The following is a 22,944-nucleotide window of genomic DNA, read 5'->3' on the forward strand; positions in this document are numbered from 1 at the left end:
GAAGATGGTGAATTAACACATTCAAGGGGTGAAGAAAGGTGTCTGCAAGGAGTGTGGAGACTCTGTGAGGACAGGAGGCAGAGCTGGATGCAGCAGGGATGAAGATGTAGAGGTTCTCTTTTGGACCAAGGAGGATGAAGAGTCCATCAGAGGACTCCAGAGATAAAGTCACGCAGAGATGGTTGGACAGGAGGCTAAGGATGCTAAGGTTGGGGATAACAAGCAGGAGCTCTAGAGGAAGACCGGAGAGAAGGTTTATCGATGGAAGACGTGAAGTGGTTTGGTGCGAGAGAAGAAGATGCAGAGGAGACGGTTAGATGGGGGAAAACAATTGGCTGTGACGGCAGCAGCCAAAAGGTGCGGAAAGAAGAAAAGATAGTATCTTAGTTAGTTGAGTGTTTATATTTGAGCCGTCGATACCGGCGACCGCCAACATCAATGTTGTGTCGGTTTTTGCCAACTTGCCAAAATTCGTCGTCCTCCAAAGAACACTCTTTAATTCGGAAACAAAGACATTTATCGACACAAAGGACCGCCGCGCTCTTAACCTTAATTATCTGGGATGGCAACAAGGCTGTAGACTCTCTCCTAGGAGCCCTTGAATTGGAATATCTAGACCGTAGGCGGGATTGATGTGGATGCTGATGTGCAGCTGTTCTTCTTTATCACTCAGACACGCGTCCCCATGTGTCTGATCTGGGTACGAGATGGTTGTTGGCCTCAGCTGCCGCCCCGTCCGACCCGGGGATCTCATTTGCACTCTATTCCGGTGACATATGGGTTTTGGGAGGTTTTTGAAATTGCATTATTTTCTCCGTGTGAGTGTGTGTTTTTGGCAAGAGTGCCTCCTCGCTAATTTTGCACTCCCGCCGTCCCATCCTCATGCGCCCGCAGGGCAGAAACCTGCTTCCCCCCACGTCTGGAGGGGTAAAGCTTAACTACACGGTGCTGATCGGCGAGACCCCCTGCTCGGTGACGGTGTCCGAAAGCCAGCTGCTGTGCGAGCCGCCGAACCTCACCGGCCAATACAAAGTCATGGTCAGTATGTGTGCCGACGCACGCGACATCCTGTTTAAATCCCCGCCGATCGCCGCGTGTAACCGAAGCTAATTGTTTTTAGCCTCCCGCTAGCTTGTTGACTGTGTATCCTCACACATACGTACGCATTAATCATTGTTTCCGTCCCTCCGGAAAAAAAAAAAAAAAAAGGTTCAGGTCGGCGGCCTCCACGTGTCCCCGGGCACCGTCCACATCATGTCCGACAGCCTGCTGACCCTGCCGGCCATCGTGAGCATCGCGGCGGGCGGCGGCCTCCTCCTCATCATCGTCATCCTCGTCCTCATCGCCTACAAGCGGAAGTCGAGGGAGAACGACCTCACGCTGAAGCGGCTGCAGATGCAGATGGACAACCTGGAGTCGCGAGTCGCACTGGAGTGTAAAGAAGGTCAGCAACACGACAGGAACGCTGCATCTCAATGCCCGGTACTCTGAGGAGAACGCTCATTAGGCTTATACTCATCTTGTACATAATGGTGTGCATGGTATTGTGAGTACATTGCTGGTGCTGTGTTTACTCTAAATAATGCAGTGGGAACTTCAAAATCAGGCCAGTGCATCATCCAGGCTGGGATAGTACTGCATGTGACCTGCTAGTCCTACGTCTTTGCTGCAGCTTTACTGCAGTGTATCCACACACACATAGGGACATTATAAATGGCATTCATGTAGAGGCTTTTGTTTTTTTTTTGAGTGTATTGACGTCCCCCGAGTGCTTCACGTTTGCCCAATGGCACACATTTGTGAATGGGTTTTCTCGGGCACGCCTGAAAGCGAGCGAGCACGGGATGGAAAGATACAGGAAAAGCAAAGGAGAAATAAATCATAATAGTAAAAAAAAGACCCACTCATTAGTGCAATAAAAATGACCTCCTTATTTGACCAATAGAAAACAGATAGCGGGATTATTTAATGATCATTTTCCCTCAATCTGAAGGCTCTGGTTGTGTTTATTGCTTCCCATTTGTACAGAAACAGTGTCCGAGACTGTACTATCAAACATGTCGCGTGTGTGTTATTGAGGGAAAAATGTGTATGTGTGTTTTCAAAGTCACAGTGTCACTACTATCGGTTGCACGGCGGCGTCGATACACTCCCCGAGGGGTCAGACGAGTGCGCCGCGGCTCATCTGACCTGCGACCTCTCGCCCCGGCGGGGAGGGACGGCAGCCGACCTCGGGTTGACCCCTCGAAAAAACACTGAACCAGCCGCCGCATTCCGCGCGAATGCCCCTCGGATAAAAAAAACCCCGCCGATGATGGCGTCGCAGGGGTCGTGGCGAGAGCTGGGGGGGGGTCGGGGGGGGGGGTCGCGCTTACCGGCATCCAGGTGGTTTCAACAGCCGGAGGGGACCTTATTACAGAGGGCCGCCGGCGCCGCAGACTTCTATGATGGCCAGAGAAGGGACAGATGGGCCAACCAATCGCATGCAGGCAGCCCGAGGAAAGAAGAAGATTCATGTTTTAACCATTAGCAGTTGTCTCCCACCCGGGGTAGAATGGTACGACCCGTTTCCGCCGCATGAAGATGCATACTGCAAGGCTCGTCTCGGCTCGGAAATCTAGGATTGGCTGGAAAACGCCCGCGGGGGGTCAGGAGGGGAGGTTTGAGGGGCGGCGTCGGGGCGGCGGGGGAACCGGCAACAAAGCTGAGGGCCTGAGCGGGAGTCGGTCAAGATGGAGCCAATTAACCGGCGCTCACCTGCAACCTCACGCTGGGATGGAACTCTCTCTTGACACTGCTGCTGACGCCAATTTATTGACTGGGAGATAAAAAAAAAAATGAGCTTGCTCTGTGTGTGTGTGTGTGTGTGTGTGTGATGTTTTTTCTTCTGAAATGCACCTCTGATGTTAATCTTCAAACCTTAACTGTCAGAAGCATCACAGTGAGAGGAAAGGGAGATAAAAGATGATTCACATATTTGCTCCCCCGGAGGGATTATGGGGAGACTTTTAATCTCGGACTGCAGGTCTCAAGTGTCCCTCTAAATCGGTGTGTGTCTGTGTGTGCGTGTGTGTGTCGGGGAGCTGGGAGGGTGGGGAGGTCAGTCATTTTCATCAAGAAACAACAATCACATCAAGGAGCAGAAATGTATCATTTAATCCCAGTCGCTCCGACACAGGGGTAATGTAATTCCCCTGCCGTTCTTCTGGCTTTTTTTTTTTTTTTTTTGTGGCACGTAATACAAAATAAATTAACTGCGTGGCATTAGCGCATATATATAAATCTCTAATTGGTGCCTGCATGGCCCAGGTGAAGGGGAGCAGGTGTTTGTCTGCCATAATTCTTTGAAAAGAGTCAAATCATGCAGTTTGTACGCAAACCTTTGAATGCAAACTAACTTTGCAGGCGGGTGATTCCGACTGGGCCGCTTCTGCATCCGAAATGATGACGCTAATTCATACATTCATTGATTATCCTTTCCGGTTGTCCTGCATTCAGGGTCGCGGAGCTGCTCAACCACTCATGACGTTAATAATATTCATTTTTTCTTCATCTTCTTCTTGTCCTCTCCAAGCCTTCGCCGAGCTGCAGACGGACATCAACGAGCTCACCAGCGACCTGGACCGGGCCGGCATCCCCCACCTGGACTACCGGACGTACGCCATGAGGGTCCTGTTCCCCGGCATCGAGGATCACCCGGTCCTCAGGGAACTGGAGGTAAATGGAGGGCGGCGGAAAGTCAAAGTGGCTTTGGGGGGGGGGGGCTGGACTGGACCGGGTTGTACCAGTCGCTCCCCCTCCTTCTCCCTGCAGTGTAACTTTGATAGCGGGGAAAGATTTCCCCGGTGGAGAGCGGGGTCCCGGCACATGGCTATTTCACCCACCAGCGGCTGCAGCATGAGGGGTAATGAAGTGGATAATTCCCGGTCCTCAGGCGGGGGCTCCGGCTCCGGCTCTGACCGCAGAGGCAGGGAAGACCCCGCTCTGGTTAACGCTCTTCTCGATGGAGTGATCGAGGATCGCGGGATGAGACGCTCGGAGAACGTGCCTTCTTTGCATGCTAGACGATTTTCTTCGGGATGACGGGGACATGTTTTTTTTTTTTCTCAAGCGAGAGATCGTTTGCTTTCACTTTTTTCGCCGCTGAAGCGCCGCAGATTCGGTCCATTTGTTTCCCCCCTCTTGAGAAAAATCGAACACCCGGAGCTAAAATTGGAAGCGTGGACGCGGTAAAGGCTTGGGTTATGTGGTTTTCGGCGCCGTCTAAACCCTGGCACGTCACCAGGCTGACATGAAGCCTCTCCCGGCTCGGAGGCACGATGATCTTTACTGGACCCGAGTCAATAATTAATTGAGGTCTTCTCAGTTACTCAGACCGAGTAGGAACCTGTCTGTCTGGAGTGAAACATGAGGAAGGGTCTCAAGGAGCCGTCGCAGAAATCTTTAGTTTGTTTCAGTCAAGGTCAGGAGGAGCGACCGTTCGCCTTTGCCCCGGCCTGTTCACGCCGTTCCAATTAGCGCTCGCCCACGTGCGTTTGTCCTCCCGTCCAGGTGTCGGGGAACGGCCAGCAGAACGTGGAGAAGGCCCTGAAGCTCTTCGGCCAGCTCATCAACAACAAGGTGTTCCTGCTCACCTTTATTCGGACGCTGGAGATGCAGCGCTCGTTCTCCATGAGGGACCGCGGCAACGTGGCCTCGCTGATCATGACGGCGCTGCAGGGGCGGCTGGAGTACGCCACCGACGTCCTCAAGCACTTGCTGTCCGACCTCATCGGACGTAACCTGGAGAGCAAGAACCACCCCAAGCTGCTGCTCCGCAGGTGAGACGCCGCCCTAAACAGCTAAACAGCTAACGCAACGTGAAACCAATATTTTTTAAGTACTTTTTCGATCAATGCGATTGTCCTTGGTTGTGAAGAGGCTGGTCATTTTTGAGAAATTCTAGATCGGCGAAGCCCCGCCCACAATTGCGTCTCGCTTCTTGTCTGGTGTGTGTTTCCGTTTAGCTACGATTAGCTTAGCTGCAAGCTACCAGCTGCCGCTCCGACGCGGCAAGTTTGTGAATCCAAGGACAGTAAGTGAATGTCGCGATCGTCCGTCAGTGTCCTAGGATGTCCCGGGATACCTCGATTTCCCAAGGAAATCCACGGATGGGGGCTTGGCGTCTAACCCTCGCTTAATCTCAACTTTCAGGGGCGAGAGGGTTTCAACATTCTCCATTTCCAGTAAGAGAACGAGAAAACAGATTTTTATAGGGGGGAAAAAAGCGAGCTAGATAGAAGCTGTTTCTGCCCACCTTGGACGTTTTAGTGCCAGTTAATAATGGATAATAACAATAAATATATTTATGGAGCACTTTCTATCAAAGTACTGTACAAATGAGAGGAGGAAACATGTTCATTTAAGTCACACATTTATTCAGCACCAGTGGAGCTTGAGATTTCCAGTTAACCTCCTGCATGTTTGTGAACTGTGAGAATCTGGAGGAAACCTATGCAGACTCAGGGGAGAGCATGCAAACTCAACACAGAAGGTCCTCCTGCCAAGCACAATGCATGTGCCGCCGTGCACGTGCCGCCGTGCGACGCCACCGACTATTTTGCAGGTCGGGACCGACACCTTGCACTGAGTGCTACATGTACAGTACGAGGAGATAAACATCCCCCGGCCTCCGCGCGACGTCACCAGAAACATCTGAATTCCGCGTGCGATTCCTTGCAATTTTTTTTTTTTCTTTCCGCTCTCTCAATGCCGATGTCAGTTTCGCTCATCCTTCCGGGCCCCTCTGCACCTCATGAAACATTCAGCGGCTCGACTTTTATTTTTTTATTTTTTTATTTTTATTTTTATCCTTTCTCCCCGCGTCTCGGGCGACATATTGTTTTGAGAGCTTAAACTTTAAACACCTGCCGGGACCTCATCGCCACCGCCGCCGCCGCCGCCGCGTCGCTCGGCCCTCACCGCTTTACAGAAAGCAGCCAAAAAGGAGCGAAAGCTAAAAAAAAAATTAAAAAAAAGTGGGGTGCGGGGAGTCTTTGGGATGCAGCGGTGCGCTCAACGCCTGCTGTTTAGTTTTTTGTTTTTTTTTTTCTCCTCTCAATCAGAGAAATAAAGCGAGAGCGAGGGCAGCTGCTGTTTCTTTCAAACCGCTCCCTCTTTCTGATGCAAATGTTCCACCCGAACCCCCGGCGTGGATCGTCGGAGGGAATTGCCGCCCTGACAGGGGAGACCGAGGGCCGGCGGGAAACGGCTTGAAAAGCGGCGCTCCTGACAAATGGACCTGGATTAAGCCGTAATTTCACGTGACAGCCCCCCTCCTCAACCCTCAAGTCAACCCGAAGTTTTTATTATCCCTTCCTATTAGGAAGCCCTCGCTGGGTAATCTTCGGGGTCCCTGCCGAGGCCGCCTGGAGGGGCTAAGTGCCCCCTTTTCTTTCCTTTTTTTTCTTTTTTTTTTCTTTTTTTTTTTTTTTATACATTTCTTATGCATTTACCTCCTTAGTTTTTCCGAAGAATTGAAGGGATTATCGATTCGTCGCGGCTCTTTTTGCCGTCGTTGTCGTCTTCCCCCTCCCGATGCAGCAGCGCCAGCCGGCTGACTCACCGATCCACACACACACACACACACACACACACACACACACACACGTTTGCGACGGCAGTCGAATCGAGCCCATCTCCCCGCAGTAATTGTGTTTGTTGGGGGGGGGGGGTGATGAAGGCTGCCCCACCGTGTCGCACTGCCATTTTCCCTCGCCGTTCCCTCGTTTCCTCCGTCTGCTCCCCTCGATCCATTATCACGTATAATGGGACGGTGCGATGCTTGCGTAGACCCCCCCCCACCCCGACCCACTTCACTCTGCTTTTCTAACCTTAACGAAACAAAAGCGCGTAAACAAACGACGGCGTCCATATCTGTGTGTGATTTTGCGGGAATAACACATTCATTACCAGAAAGTCCTGCTTAGTGCGTCTTGTATCGGTTTAATTACGACGGTAATAAAAGATGTTCTTAATGTGATCGTAAAATATCGGATTAACCCGTTGAAGTGACTCCGATCAGGCGCTCGGGTTTTCCTGGTTGGGAAATACAATCCAGGAGGTTGACAGAGGAGACACTAAGCGGGAGTGTCAGAGTTCTCCCGCTGTTTGTCCTCGCAGTTAGAAGTGTTCACAAACATCATCAGCAGCTTCATGTACCATAAAACTTCAAATAATAGCCGAGGCTTTTATTTGCACCCGCCGCTAAATCTGCCTGCCAAAACACTAGAAAGCAGCCAGCCTCGTCTAACGGATTGTGCGCTTGTGTGTGTGTGTGTGTGTGCAGAAACAAAATTCACAGCGGCGTAGAGGTTTTATTTTTTTTTATTTTTCGCCTTCATCACGATCAGCTTTTCGACAGCCGGGGATTTTGTGTCCGCACGCCAGCGATCCGATCACTCATCCGGAGCCCCGGCCCCGTCTTCCTCAAACCGGCGATAATACAGAGCTTCGGCGTTTCAGACAAACACCTCGCTGCCGGTTCGAGGAATCTTAAGAGCGCCTGATCAGGGTTTGACTTCCTTCACAACGCGGTCGGTTAATCTGACCGTGATCTGAATGGAAGTAGAACTATTGAGGCTGATGAAGAGGACGTGTACTTTTTGTGATACTTTTCCTTTTAAACAGACCGGAAGGGGTTAAGAGCATGCTATGCTAACGTGCTAGTGGTATGAACCCAAACGCCGTCGACCATCGGGATCCGCCGTTCTCCGAGTGGCGCTGCGGCAAACGGCCACTCCAAAAGCGGCCTGAATAAATTATTGGCGGGCTGGCAGCCCTTCCCGTCGGAACGGGGACAAGGAAGTGTTCGGGGGGGGTGTTGAGGCGACGGTCCTCCAGGTCGCCCGGCCCATTTCCTCATTCATTTTACAACGGGTGGAAAGTGCATCCCAAGACGTGGCGCGGTAGTCACAGCAAAGAGCTCCGCTCCTCTCGCCGCTCAGCTGTCATGTAGTGCTTCTCTCCGGGGGGGTCGCGACCGTGTCCACAAGCCCGCAGCACCGACCTTTTAGAGCTAGAACCAGCCTGCGAACAGTATCGCGGCGTTCGAGGAGGGGTCCGCTCATTTATTTATTTCCTCGGGGTGAATCCGGCATTTTTCCGAGCCCCGCTGTCACGTACCCATTTCGATTGGACCGCGGGAAAAGGGGACTGCGAAGTCGTCGCCGTGTGAGATGCGGAATGACGTGGACGGGGGAGTCAACAGATGCTGTTTACCTCAGTTGTCACATTTTACTGCATATAAAGACTGAAGATGCATTTTAGTAATCCCCCCCGTACTGTGAAGAATAAGCGCACCGTCTTGTTCCATGACGACGCCTCTTGTCAGCCAGAGCGACGCCAACGACAAAGTCTGGCGCCTCGGCTGTTTATAGCAACGCAATATTCCGAGTATTTACCCAAAGGCGACATTTCAGCAAAGGTGGTCTCTTATTGTATGCCCCCGTTTATGTTGTTGCCCAAGTTTTCCTCCAGAGAGAAGGCAGGGTTGTCTTTGCTAAGATGTATGTCACTGGGGCAGGACTTGTAGTTCAAGCGTATGTCTAAGACCAGCAGCCCTGAGTCACTAGGGGATCAACTTGCAGTAATAAACACAGCTTTCAGATGAAGGGGATCAGGAAATGTTCTACGTGGCATCTCTGCTTTTATTGGAATTTTGCCTTAATTCCCAGTCCAGTTCCAGAATTTTCCAGTCCACCACCATGCTAAGCAAACTGTACTTCTGTACTGCAGTATTCTTGTCTTTCTTGTTTTCCGTGGAGGATAGAAACAAACCCAAGGACATTGTAATACTATACATTGCTGGTATTTTGGAAAAAGTCATAAGGGTTTTCAGTCGACACTAAATTCCGGTGCACTTCAAACCCCGCAACACCCCGAGGCAAAGACTAGTGCACTCCAAGGACAGAATACCGAGACACAAGATGGAGAATGTGGTATTTGCTGTGAAGTGCAGTGAGAATTGTGATGACCTCTATATCGGAGTGACAAAACAACCTCCGCTCAAACGAATGGCCCGACACAGGAGTCCCCTCTTCAGGTCGGGACTCTGCGGTCCACCGACACCTCAAGGACAAGGGCCACTCTTTCAAAGACAACATTGTCTGCATTCCTGTCAGAGGAGACAGACGGATCGAGAGAGGAGTCAAACAAGCTATCTTTGTCAGACTGCAGAGACCTTCACTGAACAGAGGAGGGGGTCGCATTCACAACCTTTCGCCTACATACAGCACCGTGCTGAGATCTTTCCCAAAAAAGGCACAGGCATACCAGATCCGTGTCCCTCCCCCTAGCCAAAGTGAGCTAATGCTCATTTTTTGGTTTTACGCAAGTACCTTTGTGTCCCAAATGACGCACCTCACAACGTCGCACATATAAACACAACAACCCCAGTCGACCCAGTCGGAGCAAAACAACTCACCCATTAGCGTAACGAACTCTCTTAACTCGGACAAACGTCGAACCCCAACTCTGTCAGTTGTGGACCGGAAACCGCCCACGGTCCACTAGAACTGAAAAAGCCTCTGGGGCAAGTGGCGATACAGCAATTAGCCAGAACCGGGTGACCGAGAACCTTCGTGGACTAGTTGGACTGTACTGCTCACAAACCGTGGCAGCAGTTGACTTCTAATTGGTATCTGAATAAAAATCCTCGATAAGATATTCAGTCCATTTCGCACATATATAAAGTTATAAGAGGTATAAATATGTAAATGAAGAAAAAAAAACTACTGTTAAATCCCTTTACTTTAAAGTGCATATATAATGGTAATTTCCCCTTCATGAAGTGACTGAATCTGATGTTTGAAGTGCCGGAGCGTTTTAGGGGCGTCCGTGGAGCGTCGTTTTTTATTTGGTCGGTGTCATGATTTCAAAACAGCCTGCCATCTATGTGGTAACAAAAGGTTAAAATAAAAATAAATCCCGTCGTCGGTCTCAAATTGACTAGCTTAAATTTTGTTGCCTGGCAACCGTCGGCCCGATGCAAACGACCCGCGGTGCTTGTTTGCATTGAGTTTTCTTATTTTATAAAAACTGATAAACATATTAATTTAGCAAATTAAAGGGAGGCTCTGGATGCCCTCCGCTGGGGGGCAGGCCTCTGGGCGGGACGTTAAAGCCGTTCGCCGATTAGCATCAACGCCTTGGCGCAACAAACCTATTTTCTCCTATTCGTCTCTCTCTCACACACAAACACACACACACACATAATTGTCCTTCCCAATACTATTTTTTAACCACATCTGACTGTTTAATTGCTGATGCGTTATCTATACTTCGCTGGGAATGATGGGAATAAGATTAGCCTCTATCATGCCACAGATACAATGCTGTTAGCTTTAAGCGTCATACCTATAGTATATGCATTTTAGATTTAAAGAAAAAGCAAGAGAGAATGGATATTTGTTGCCTGACTTGTTTTGCCCGGAGTAAGTTGAATAAAATGGCTCTTCAAACAAAAAAAAAAAGCACCTCTGCAGACGTGTGCTGAGATCTGATGCGTGTGTTTGCCGGCATTATATTTGACTTTGTAGCATTTAATATGCTCACAGTCGCTCATAAATATGTATCGCATCGTGTGTGCGCTTCATTAAATTTCCATTCATTTGAATTTCTATTCCTGTCCTAAAAGAGGCCGGATGCCACGGTGGTGGTGGTGGTGGATGCACGTTAAAACACCGGAGTCAAAATCGACGTCCTTCTTACTGGCGGGGGACGTAAACACAAACAAAAACTTTCCACGAGTTGGCGCCGGCCGCCCAATCAGGCGAGGATGTCACGAGCTTTCCCGCGGTTTTGGGGGTTGATGTTCCTTATTCTGATCTAAACACACATTATTCTGCATTTTAACAAGCTTTATTACACAGACCTTCTCCTTTGCAACATAGAATGCGCTGCAAGAGAAAGAATTACCGTCAAAATTAAAAGCGGAGTAAAACTGCGAAGCGTGAAAGGGACACTACGGACAACAAGGTTATTTCGCATCATGACAAAATCCCAAAAAGTGTCATAGGATGGGAACAACGCCAAACCCCACGGATTAGCTAGTGGGGATGAACAGAAAGAATTCAACCCTTGACTGAAGCAAATGTAGCACAGCTAAGCTAATTTTCATCAAACTAATTTTGGCCTGTTGTGCAAGCAGAGAGTTTTGTTGGATATCGTCGCCAAAACGTTGGTTTGTGTTGTTTCCCGCTTGGAAACGTGTCCTCTTCTTGGTCAGGTGTCATAGGATGCAACGCTGTGTCGATTCCTTCCTGTTTTTTTTTTTCACCCCGACCACCTCTGTCTCTTCAGTCCACTGCGCCAAATCACGTGTCCTAGAAAAACGTACCTTCCCCTTCTCTGTGCCGTGTCAGCTCGCTTCCGGTTTTGCTCGGTACCCAGATGGTAGTCTGTCTTGCCGTACCCTGCGGGAACACTGCATTTGGTCAGTGTTATGCTTGGTCCTGGGCTCGCTTCCATGCAAAAGGTGGTCGCCTGAAGTTGCCTCAACTTGAGACTCAAAACCAAATCCCTTCGCTCCTCCAGATGGTCGCCATCTTCCGCACTTCCTCCCTTGCCGTCCTTCGTCATCTTGTCACTTGCTCCATATCGTCGTCCGACATCGACGGGTCTGACGTCCTTCCCGTCTCCGTCGACTACCATGATTTTTGTTTTCTTCACATTCAGAAGGTCTCGGTCAGGACTTTCGTTCCTGGCCAGGTTTACCATCTCCCGCGGCTTCTTCTTGCTGTTTCGCAGGTATCGTCGGCAAAATCGTGGGTATTTCGATTAAAACCGTCGAGCGGGGAACTCGGAGTCTAGACCGCTCCAGCTGTAATGAGAAGCCAGCAGAAGGTGCTGGCTGGTGTAACAATGTGTTTCACGCCGGGTTTTGCTGCTTCCTCCTGCTAAGTGCTGGATCCTATTACCCCCCCCCCCGTCTATCTCCCCCCCCCCAGTCAAAGTAAATTATAGAACGTTCTGCGTCTTGCCCTTCATGCCGCAAAGATATCTCCTGTCAGTTAAGTTCCCAGAATCACGTTTGAAGGGTGCACTCGCGCTCTTCGGAGGAGTGTCAGAGCCGAACGGTATTGTCGGTGTTTAAAGGTTTCGAGACACATCTCGCCATCTTTGTCTCGCTGTGGAGAGATTTTTTTTTGGGGGGGGGATTCTTACGCTCAAGATTCGCCCGGAAGCTTTTAGGAGGAGACATCCCAGCTCCGCTAATGTGCCTCTTCTCCCTGCTCTCCCGCGGAACTCACCCCCGAATATTACGACAGGATGGTACTTTGAACCATTAGTAAAGTAGCTTCTTACGCCCATTTTCTCCGCACACTTTGTTCCCGCTGCTTAATTCCAACCTTCCCAATAGAGTCTTAATGTCTGTTATCGTTTCTCCCCGCCTGTCCGTTATTAGCGAAAAACTCCTCGCGCAGTCGATGACCCCCGCCGGAGTTGCCCGCCGCTTCCCCGAGTTTTGCCTCCTTCCCTTCCCCTCATTCCTCACGGTGTTATTTTAATGGAAGCGCAGAACATTGCTTCGGTCGCCCCGAGACTCCTTCAATCTTGTATTATTTTTCTCCTCAGCATTTTTGTAATGAGATTTCCTCCCATGCAGAGCAATGGAGTACAGCGTTATTAAGGAGGCACGCATTGTGTTTGGCATTAGTCTCATTGAAAGGCTTTCCGCTGCCTGCTAGCACTACCGCGCCCCCCTCCCTCCCCCCCCCTACGCCTTCTCCACCTTGGAGTTAGAGGATGGGAGGATGCTCTTAAACACCCGTGTGGGATAATGAAATCCGGATGTTCGTTAATGAAACTCAATTAATAGAGCGGAGGAAGTGGAGGCAGATGACGGAGAGGACGGGAGGGGGAGATGAAGAACAAAGTGCGCCTCGCCCCCGACATTCCAAAGGAGAGATATTAGGGAGTCAGCACAGCCCCCGCACAAAAGGCTTTATTTGACTTCCTTCTGTGGGACTTGCTGAGCTTATTATAATGCTTAATGGGTTCCATTAACTTCTAACACATTAAATTCTCATGCAGACGGGGAGGGGGACACGGACGGCGGCGGCGGCGGTGGTGGTGGTGGTGACACGGAGGGGTTAATTCTCACAGAGGAAGGAGGCCAATTACGCCGGGATTTGCTGGATCGTCAAAAAACACGCGGGGACACACTGTGTTTAGGAGTGATACAACTTGCGGCGTCGGTTTTTGGTTGTTTTGGAATAAAGACAGGCTTCGAGTGTGTGTAGGGGTGGCGATGGAAAGGAAGCGGAGCTCATATTTCTCAAATCGATCCCCGTATCAGCTGAACGGCAGCTGGGAGAACAACTGGTATTGATCCATCGGCTGATGCTCCATATATTGAGCGAGGAAAAAAGGGGCTGCTTGGCGGGACTGAACCCCCTACTGTAGCAAGATAATAATAATAACAATAATAAAAAAATAATAATAAAAATAATATAAATAAATAATAAATAATATAATATTTGATAATATGAATAATAATAATTAAAACAAATTAAAGTAGTCAGCTTCTATCAAACAGGCACGAAAAAAAGGCCCAGTTTGTTTCTTAAATGTATTTCTTGCTTTGTTGACATTTGAGCTTCTCTTACACCTCATTTAATTCGCTTCATGACATGATTTTGGTGACTCAGGAAGAAACGGTATGTACGGAGCCGTGTTTTTTTTTTTTACTGTTACAAATTTCCTTTATAGACTTACATCGTTGTGACAAATTGAAACGAACGGCCGAATAACTGAAGTGAAATTTAACCATTTTAAAAACCAATGGACCTGCAAAGCTCTATAAAACAGAACAGGCTTCTGGACGCTAATGGGTTTGAGGCGTCGGCGGAAACGACCAAAAGCGTCAAGGAGATTTAATAGGCTTTGGGAGATGATTCAGCCCTCGGGGAAGGAAAAGCACGGCCGACCCGCCATTTAAGCATGCAACCGGACTCAAAGGCGGTGTCTGATGTCGCACTCGACGCTCACCCGAGCAAGAATAATATCAACAGGTCTTTTCCTTTATTTCCAAAGGACTTGCAGACCTTTCGATTTCTCAAGCGAACCAAACCAGGGTTGTGAGTTTTACAAGAGAAAGGAGGAAGAATCTCGCCTGTGTCTCAATTTCATGTGGAGGATCGACACCTTCTCTCCCGTCGGTGACGTGGACGGCCGTCACCCTCTCTGACGCCCGCAAACTTGGACCGGCGTTTTAGCCACTTACGCTCCCGCTCGCGGCTCTTCAACACGACTTAACGCCATTATCTCCATAATAGTCATAATTTCCCTTTAGGTCCATTCAGAGCTTGAATGGGTCCAATCATCCACGGCACTACTTAGCTCTGAGGAGATGGAGGCTTTTGAGTTTGTCTTTAATACCTGGCTGCTTTGATTAATGCTAATCCGTGGTTCGTCCCTGCTGCGCGGTGCAACCGAGCCCCTCTATCACGTCCACCGGCAAAATTGTCATTTTATACAACATTAATAGGGCCACCCCCTTTCCTCCCGGCTTATCGCCATTCGTACGTGGCATCACCTGGCGATGTTACCATCACGTCGATGGTAACTGATATGTTTTCACTTACGGCGATCCGTCAGGCAGCGCCGAACACCCAAAATGCTGTGCGAGAGTGACGTCACTTGTCAAACCGTGCGAAATGAGACGGTCTCCAACTGGCTCCAACTGGGAACATAGATCTGGTATTAACAGGATTTACCTGTTTGTCATCTCTGAAGTGATGCCATTAAAAATAGATGCGTTACGTAATTGAATTTATTATTCTCTGCAACCGCCGTCCATTCCAGCATATTTGCACAACTGTCTGCGGAGACCCAATGGCTGTTTATTTTGTTTTTTTATTACAATTTTTTTTTTATCTCATTTATGTCTCATTTTTGTCATTACGCATGTTAAGCAATTTAGTAATACTTCGACATACAAGTTTCTTGAGGTTGTAACTCAATTAGCTCATATATTAAATTAAATTTCCCCATAGAAATAAATTGAAGCGCCATGAATCTATTCCAGGATTCAAATAAGAAGAATGTACATATATAAAAAAAAATGAAAATACATCATAAAAAGAATATAAAGAAATATTTCGCTCTATCGTTTCACTTACGATACACTTAACGCTACATTGCATTGCTAAATGTAACTAGCACACTATGCTACACTTTATTGCTAACCTTAATTAAGTGACGCAGTAATACCAGTCCTCTTTTCAAAATGTTCAAACCCTCCCGACCAGCTTTGGATTGACTTTCCCTTCGTCTGCTGCACCGAACCCCCGTAAATGTTGTCGTAAAAGATAATAATAATAATAATAATAATAATAATGCATCGGATTTGTATGGCGCTTTTCATGGTACTCATAGATGCTTTACAAGTGAAGATGATGCTCTCGTCACCGTATCTCACCAACAGCAACGTACGGCGTCATTGTCATCCCACTCGCTCGCAACTCAGATTTGAGTTTGTATCACAGAGTGAAAAATTTACCGAGCGACGGATTCTTTCACGGAAAAGTTGATGCACTCGTAAGTCGATGTTTGAACCACCAAACTTCCAGTCGGAAGGACACCTACCACATCCACAGGGCAGTGAGGAGTTAAGGGGTCACTGTTAAGACAGATTAGTTAGTGAGTTAGTTAGTTTTTAAAAGCAGGGTAGTTAAAAAAATCATGCAAAAGAATCCAAACATGTTACCAAATGGCGAGCGCCTTGTTGTTTAAAAGCAGATGTGTTGGGAGCTTGTTGTTACTCACCTCGGGTGCCCGTCGTGCACAGACGCTGCACACACACCGCTAACCCACTCATCTGTTCCGCACGTTTACCGCTCCCACCAGGCTAGCGCTTTTATTTATTTAATTGTCCATTTATTTATTTATTTATTTATCACAAACCCAAACTTTTTTTTTTTTTTTTTTTTCCATTTCGTCTTCCACGACTGTGCTAATGAGGCGGTGGGGGGATATTTGCCTGGCGTTCAGACAAAATAGCCCGAAATCGTTAGAGAGGCGCGGGCGCCGTCTGCACCGGCGCCGACGGTACGAACAGTCGAGAGGTCACTGCACACTCGTGTGTTTTCATGCCCAATCAAGCCCAGCAGCGAGCTGTAACTCCATGTGTGATTGACTGGGATGGGAGAGGAGATTGTGTGTGTGTGTGTGTGTGTGTGTGTGTGTGTGTGTGTGTGTGTGTGTGTGTGTAAACCAGACGAGAAGAGATCATTTTGGCTGTGATCAGCCGTTACCTGGCTGTGACAGCGCTCGTCTCTCTCAGCAGCTGAGGCTTGTCACAGCTGCTGACGCCCTGCTGTGTTCAACCACACGTGAATATACACACACTTAATCACATTCACGCACGATCACACACACACACACCAGTGTGGCACACACACACACACATACGTGCAAGAAACAAGCACAGACTGCCCGACCGGCTTTGCTTCCTCCCCCCGATTTACTGCTAGAGGTACACGAGGAACACGACCACCTTCCCAAAAGCTCCGACGTGAACTCATGAATTATGGAGGATTTTATTCGTTTTTATGTCGATATGACGTACGATTAAGCGAGCGAGCGAATGGTTTCATCCCTCTCTATGACATGAGGATGAGAGAGTGAACGGTTGTGTGTGTATTTGACATGTGAATGAGCAAGTGAATGGTTTTATGTCGGTACGACGTCTGAATGAGAGGGTCGTTGGTTGTATGTTTATAGGACTTGAGGATGAGAGCGTGAATGGTTGTATGTAGAAATGATGTGTGAGTGAGTGTGTGAGCAGTTGCAAGTCTCTAAACGACATGAGAAGGAGAGATGACGTAGCTTTATGTATGAGGTGTGTATGGTTGCATAGATTGAATTATATGATGAGGGCGAATAGTTGCATGTCTCCATACGACGTCTTTATAGTGATCGACAGATGAACCCCTGTATAACGACCCCTGCAACCTTTACTGCAGGATAAGCGGCGTTAGATGATGAACGAATGAGTGAACGAAAGAATATTCATCTCCCGTCTCTGCTCTCTTTTTCAAAATCCTTTCAGAACGGAGTCAGTCGCAGAGAAGATGCTTACAAACTGGTTCGCCTTCCTCCTTCACCGCTTCCTCAAGGTTAGTGCTCAGAGCGACACAGCGAGCCCGCCTGAGTGTGTGTGTGTGTGTGTATGTGCGCGCGCGTGCGTCTTTGTGCATGTGTGATTTAAATATAAATCAGCCTTGCATGCTTTATCAAATTGCCGCCTCCATCTAGTGTGTGATTGCGTGTAGTGTCGTGTGTTAAGTACAATACGTGAACTTGTGTTTGTGTTTCATGTGGTATTCTCTCATGTGTAAAGCTGTTGGGGTTTTTCTTCTGCATGTGTGTGTGTGTGTGTGTGTGTGTGTGTGTTTGCAGGAGTGCGCCGGGGAGCCTCTGTTCATGTTGTACTGCGCCATCAAGCAGCAGATGGAGAAGGGGCCTATCGACGCCATCACCGGGGAGGCCCGCTACTCCCTTAGCGAAGACAAGCTCATCCGCCAGCAGATCGAGTACAAAACCCTGGTACGTCGGCCCCCTCCCCTCTGCACGAGCGGCAGGAATTTTACACGAGGGCGCCCGTGGAAGCAGCGCCCCGACGCGGGGGCCAGATTTACCGATAATCCAGACCTGCCAATTAGCCGGCCCGAGATGCTGCGGCCGCAGCCGGCACGGATTCTGACGCGTAATTGACAGCAGCGCAGGGTCCCTGAAGGCAGCACGGGGAGTGGGGGCGTCCACAGGAGGGTCCCCTTTGGCGCCGCTTGATTGACAGGATGCTAGCAGGTTCGGGGGGGGGTTGGGGTTAGATATCGCGGGCAGACCCCTCCGCTAGTTGAGCCCAACTGTGTCTGAAACTGTGTCTGATTTTTTTTTTTTTTTTGTAGGATTCAAGATTTGTGTCGTCATTACACAGAGCGCGATGAAATTTAGAGATTCGATGGGATCAAAACAGGAAAAAAAAAAACAGCCTTAAAACACAGCACAACCATGCAACAATAGCAGCATCGCTGGGTTCGAGATATGAGACAGAAAAAATATAAGAACAACTATATGAAAAAAAATTTATGAAATTTAGAGACTCAGTGGAATCAAAACAGGAGAAAAAAAAAAACAGCCTTAAAAAGCAGCACACAGCACAACCATGCAACAATAGCAGCATCGCGGGGGTTGAGATATAAGACAGAAAAAATATAAGAACAACTATATGAAAAAAATATAAATAACAACTGCGAGAATAAATAGAGAAATATGTAGAAAGAAAAAAGGAAAGATGTAAAAAGTGTTGTAAAAAAGGGTTTATTGCACTCTGCTTATATGTGAGGTAATCATCACATATCATCATTTATAATTAATTATTCATAATCATCCAAATTTTTGTGAAATCGGGCTGGAATTTGCGAAAATCCCGACAGCGCCCCCCCGCTCTGCCCCTCGGCTCCCGGATCTCCAGTTTATTCTCCGGTTATTCTTGCTTTTTCCAAGGGTTTTGAATCTCAGCCGCCGCCGCCACCATCGCAGTCATCAACAACAAAACTGACAACGACAAAACGGCTAGACAGCGGTTAATCCGACCGAATTCATCCCCTCAGTTAATGCTTCTCCTTTGATTTTCCGCGCGGCCCTGAAAATGCAAATTTAATGTTTTGGACTGGCAGAGCTCCACCGCTCATTGTTTTGGTGACGCAGCTTCTGGGGGTGGGTGAGATGGGTTTAAAATAAACATCCTACGTAGTTTCGGCACGTGCCGCGCACAAAAGCTTCGGCCTTTCGCACCTGATTTTGCAAAGGCCCACGTGTGTGTGTGTGTGTGTGATTAAGTAAACCAATGATCCCACAGGCTGCGGTGTTGGCCCAACATCAGGGTAGGTGGCTGTCGGGGTTGGAACAAACCAAACAGCCCATTTTACAAAAACACACACACACACACACACTCGCGCAGACAGCGTGAGACGCCACGGTGCTCTGATTGCTCCGACCGGGAGTTTGGCTCATTACGCGCCGAAACTCCGGCGGAGCTGGAAATTGGTGTCCCGCCGAAGGTGTGAAATTAGATTTTTTTTTTGGATGCCGGCGAGGAGCGGAAGCGGCTCGGAGGAGGCTCTAATGAGCGCCGAGCCTCGCGTCGGACCGCGCAGGGGCTCGACGCCTCCCCGCCCTTCGTCTCTGACCCCCCCCTCCTCTTATTTCCACCCTCGACGAAACAGATCCTGAACTGCGTGAACCCGGACAACGAGAACAGCCCGGAGATTCCGGTGAAAGTGCTGAACTGCGACACCATCACGCAGGTGAAGGAGAAGATCCTGGACGCCGTGTACAAGAACATGCCCTACTCCCAGCGGCCCCGGGCCGTCGATATGGACCTAGGTATGACACACACACACACACACTCAGCGGCGTAGCTTCGCGCAGTAATAATGAAACCCTGAGTGACGTGCACGGGTTATTGCCGAGTTCGTCTCCACCCTTCACCTCGACCCGCCCCGATCCAACAGACGGACAGTACCTGACCCCCACCTGTGAGGGAGTGTGTGAGGGTGTGTGTGTGTGTGTGACGCAGACGTCTGGCCACCCCCCGCTCCCACACAGTCTGTCGTCCGCCCGCCCTCCTTCCTCCCCTCCCCGTCTCGGAGTCCCGCTATCGGACATTCTGCGCGTTTTTCCCGGAGTTAAACAGTTCGGGGTGGGGTGGTCATGTGACCGCCTGGCCCGGACTCAAAGTAATAAAACCCGGGGCAGCAGAGGGGAAAATCGATGATCACTCGGAACCCGAGAGCCGGCGCCGCCGTCCAGATCCCCGTCAACACCCTTATTATCGTTTTGTTACCCCACAAGGAGCACGGCCTCCATCCCCTGCTTCTTTTTTTTTTTTTTTTTTTTTTTTTTGAAAGGAGGTTATTTTCTCCCCCCTCCCCAGCCCCGGCCCCGATGGGCCGGCCGCTGTCGACAATAATGGGCCAAATTTTTCCACGACGCAAGCACCAATTACCGTGTAGCCTGTTGTTTTTTTTTTGTTTTTTTTTTTGCTCACGCATGTCTTTTTTTTAATTACGACACGTGTCATCGTTCGCTGCACCTGAAAGGGAAGAAAAGCGTCTCAAGTGACGAAGGGATTGCAGGGTTCTTTCAGCCGAGTCGCGGTAACAGGCGTCTTCATCTGTTTTGAGTGTATGAATTAAATATAGTGGACAATAAGACCCCCCATTGAAGACCTTGTGTGTGTGTGTGTGTGTGTGTGTGTGTGTGGTCAGAGTGGCGCCAGGGCCGGATGGCTCGTGTCGTGCTGCAGGATGAAGACATCACCACCAAGATCGAGAACGACTGGAAGAGGCTCAACACCCTGATGCACTACCAGGTAAGGAACCGGGCTTTTGTCGTTAGCTGTTGCAAGGTCGAACATGACCAAGGTGGCTGAGGAGCACACACACACACACACACACACACGCAGCAATTGGAGTTTGACTGTCCTTCCCAAGGACACTTTAGCATGCAGTCAGGAGGAGCTGGAAGTGAACCATCGACCGCTCTGATTGGAGGGACGCCCCTGAGCGCCATCCTCCAGCGCTCCGCAGAACATTTAAGTCAAGTCCCTTTCGATGTTCCCGCGCAGCAGGGCTATGGCGGTTTTTCCGCGGCAGCCTCTCATTGGCCGGCAGCCGCTGGGATTACGGCAGGGATGATCAGAGCGCAGGCGGGGAGGGGAAGATGAGCTCTCTTCTGCCCCGCTGTGACTGCCCGCTCCGTTCACGCCCCGGCCGTCTGACGACCAGCGGGCGCAGTGTTCTCCGGAGCGGCGTCATTAATGTCGGGAGGGGGTTACGACGGGGGTGCGGAAACCGCGGCAACAAAGCTTCTCGGCGGGATCGCTCGTTGCCCCGGGACCGCCGCGGACTGCTCGGGCCTTTGGGTTACAAATGAGCGCAGGTGAGGGAAGTCAAGAGAGGAGTAATAAAGAGGCGTTTAAATGGGAGAATAATGAGACAGGCGAGGCCGGAGCCAGCAGGCAGCCGACTTCTGGTTCCCCGGTAATGAAAGAAGCATCAGATGATGGGGGGGAAGGGGTCTGGTCCGATCTGAGCAGAAAATGTGTTTGCAGAAAAGAGAAACATGACGTGAAGGGATGGGAACTGGATGTCACCGAGACATTTAGATACAGGTTTTATACCTGCAAGGTAAACGACGGAAACAGCGCCCCCTACTGGCAGAGCTTAAAACAACACCTTGTTGCTGCAGGGCTGATTTGCATCAATTTCACAATTCTTGTCTTGGAAAGGATTTTGTGCTTTCGCTAATAAAAATAATAAAATAATAAAATAAAATAATAATAATAACAATGATAACAATATCATCATCATCATGATATAATAATAATAATAACAATAATAATAATGATGATAATAATGATAATCATATTATTATATCATATAATCATATAATTATCATATTATTATCACAATATAATAATACAATATCAAATTATTATCGTAATAATAATAATATTTGTTATTATCATTATTAATATTATTATTGTTATTGTGATTCTTAGTCTTGTTATTATTATTATTTTTATCATCGTCATGAAAATGTTATAAGAATAATAATAACAATAATAATAATGATAATAATAATTACAAACATATCATATTACATAATCATATTATTGTCACAATATAATAATACAATGTCATATTATTATCATAATATTGATATTATTTATTATCATTATTATTATTTTTATTATTATTGTTGTGATTCTTATTCTTGTTATTATTATTATTATCATTATTTTAAGTATTACAATGAGTATGATCATTCCAAGAACAACAAAAACAACAACAATAACAATACTTATTATTATAATTATAATATCAAGGAGTTCCCTGGTTCAATTCCAACCGGGCTGCCTTTCTGCGCGTTCGTGTTCTCCCCGTGTCTGCATGGAGTTCTCTGGTTTCCTCCCATCGTCCAATAACACGGCTTCTTTGGAGACCCAAAATTGTCCAGACATGTGAATGAGGGTGAATGAGGGCTGTATCTCTATATAATGTCATGAGTGAATGGTTGTACATCCCTATATGTTGCCCTGTGATTGGCTGGTGATTTACCCATGGTGACAGCTGGGATAGGCTTCAGCACCCCCTTAACCCTGAGTATGGGATAAGCGGTACAGATCAAGAATGAATAATAATAATAATAATGATGATGACAGCAGATATAGGAGTCATTAGACACTGGCGTCCTTCTCCGAGGACTTGTCAAAGTCGAAGTCACCCTCCGTCCCCAATTTACTTTACTCACATTTAGTTTTCTTCTCTGAACCCATTAAGAAGATGATATTCAAGCCCAGATCAAAATAAAATATCATGTAAAGGGAAAGTGTTAGGAGGTCAAGGAAGGAGGTGGAAGATGACCTGGAAGAGAGAGGACTCAAGTGAAGGTGTCAAAAAAACGTGAAAACACTCATTGAACATGAATTAAAGAGAGCTTTTGAAAAGGGAATTTGGTTTAATTATAGCTCTTTTGCTCATAATTCGATAATCAACGTCTGATCTGGCTCTGCGTTCCACGGAGGAAGTTGACGGGTGGAAGGTCCTTCCTGTGGTCGCCTTCCTCAGAACGTTGGCGATTCCTACGGCGTCGGTAGGAAATTAGTCTTTTTGGGATTTGCCGATAGGTGCGCCCAATTATCAGCGGTGCACCCATACAACCGGTGACACATTCTTTTTAATTTTTTTGGGGGGGCTTGAAAAAATTTAACAGAAATAAAAAAATGCTATGTGCACGGACATAACCTCACTTACTGTCCTCACACAAAACGAGAATTTTCGATGTTACCGTGGAAATTAACCCTTTTTTAACCCTTAGATGGAAAATAAA

The 22,944-nt window shown here is 48.2% G+C and overlaps 1 protein-coding gene across 1 annotated transcript in view; it reads left to right on the top strand.

Annotated features, from left to right (window-relative positions):
* plxna2 (plexin A2) overlaps nt 1-22,944 on the top strand; it is a 180,731-nt gene that overhangs the window by 138,974 nt on the left and 18,813 nt on the right. The window contains exons 18-25 of the mRNA XM_086159682.1: nt 895-1,038; nt 1,210-1,444; nt 3,575-3,717; nt 4,552-4,820; nt 17,096-17,162; nt 17,446-17,592; nt 19,275-19,434; nt 20,319-20,422. Of these exons, the coding sequence (XP_086015808.1) occupies nt 895-1,038; nt 1,210-1,444; nt 3,575-3,717; nt 4,552-4,820; nt 17,096-17,162; nt 17,446-17,592; nt 19,275-19,434; nt 20,319-20,422 (1,269 nt within the window). The remainder of the gene's footprint in view (nt 1-894; nt 1,039-1,209; nt 1,445-3,574; nt 3,718-4,551; nt 4,821-17,095; nt 17,163-17,445; nt 17,593-19,274; nt 19,435-20,318; nt 20,423-22,944) is intronic.

The sequence above is a fragment of the Fistularia commersonii genome, chromosome 14 (assembly GCF_037954325.1).
Source record: "Fistularia commersonii isolate RoL2024-O1a breed Wild chromosome 14, RoL_Fcom_v1.0, whole genome shotgun sequence".
Taxonomy (NCBI): Eukaryota; Metazoa; Chordata; class Actinopteri; order Syngnathiformes; family Fistulariidae; genus Fistularia; species Fistularia commersonii.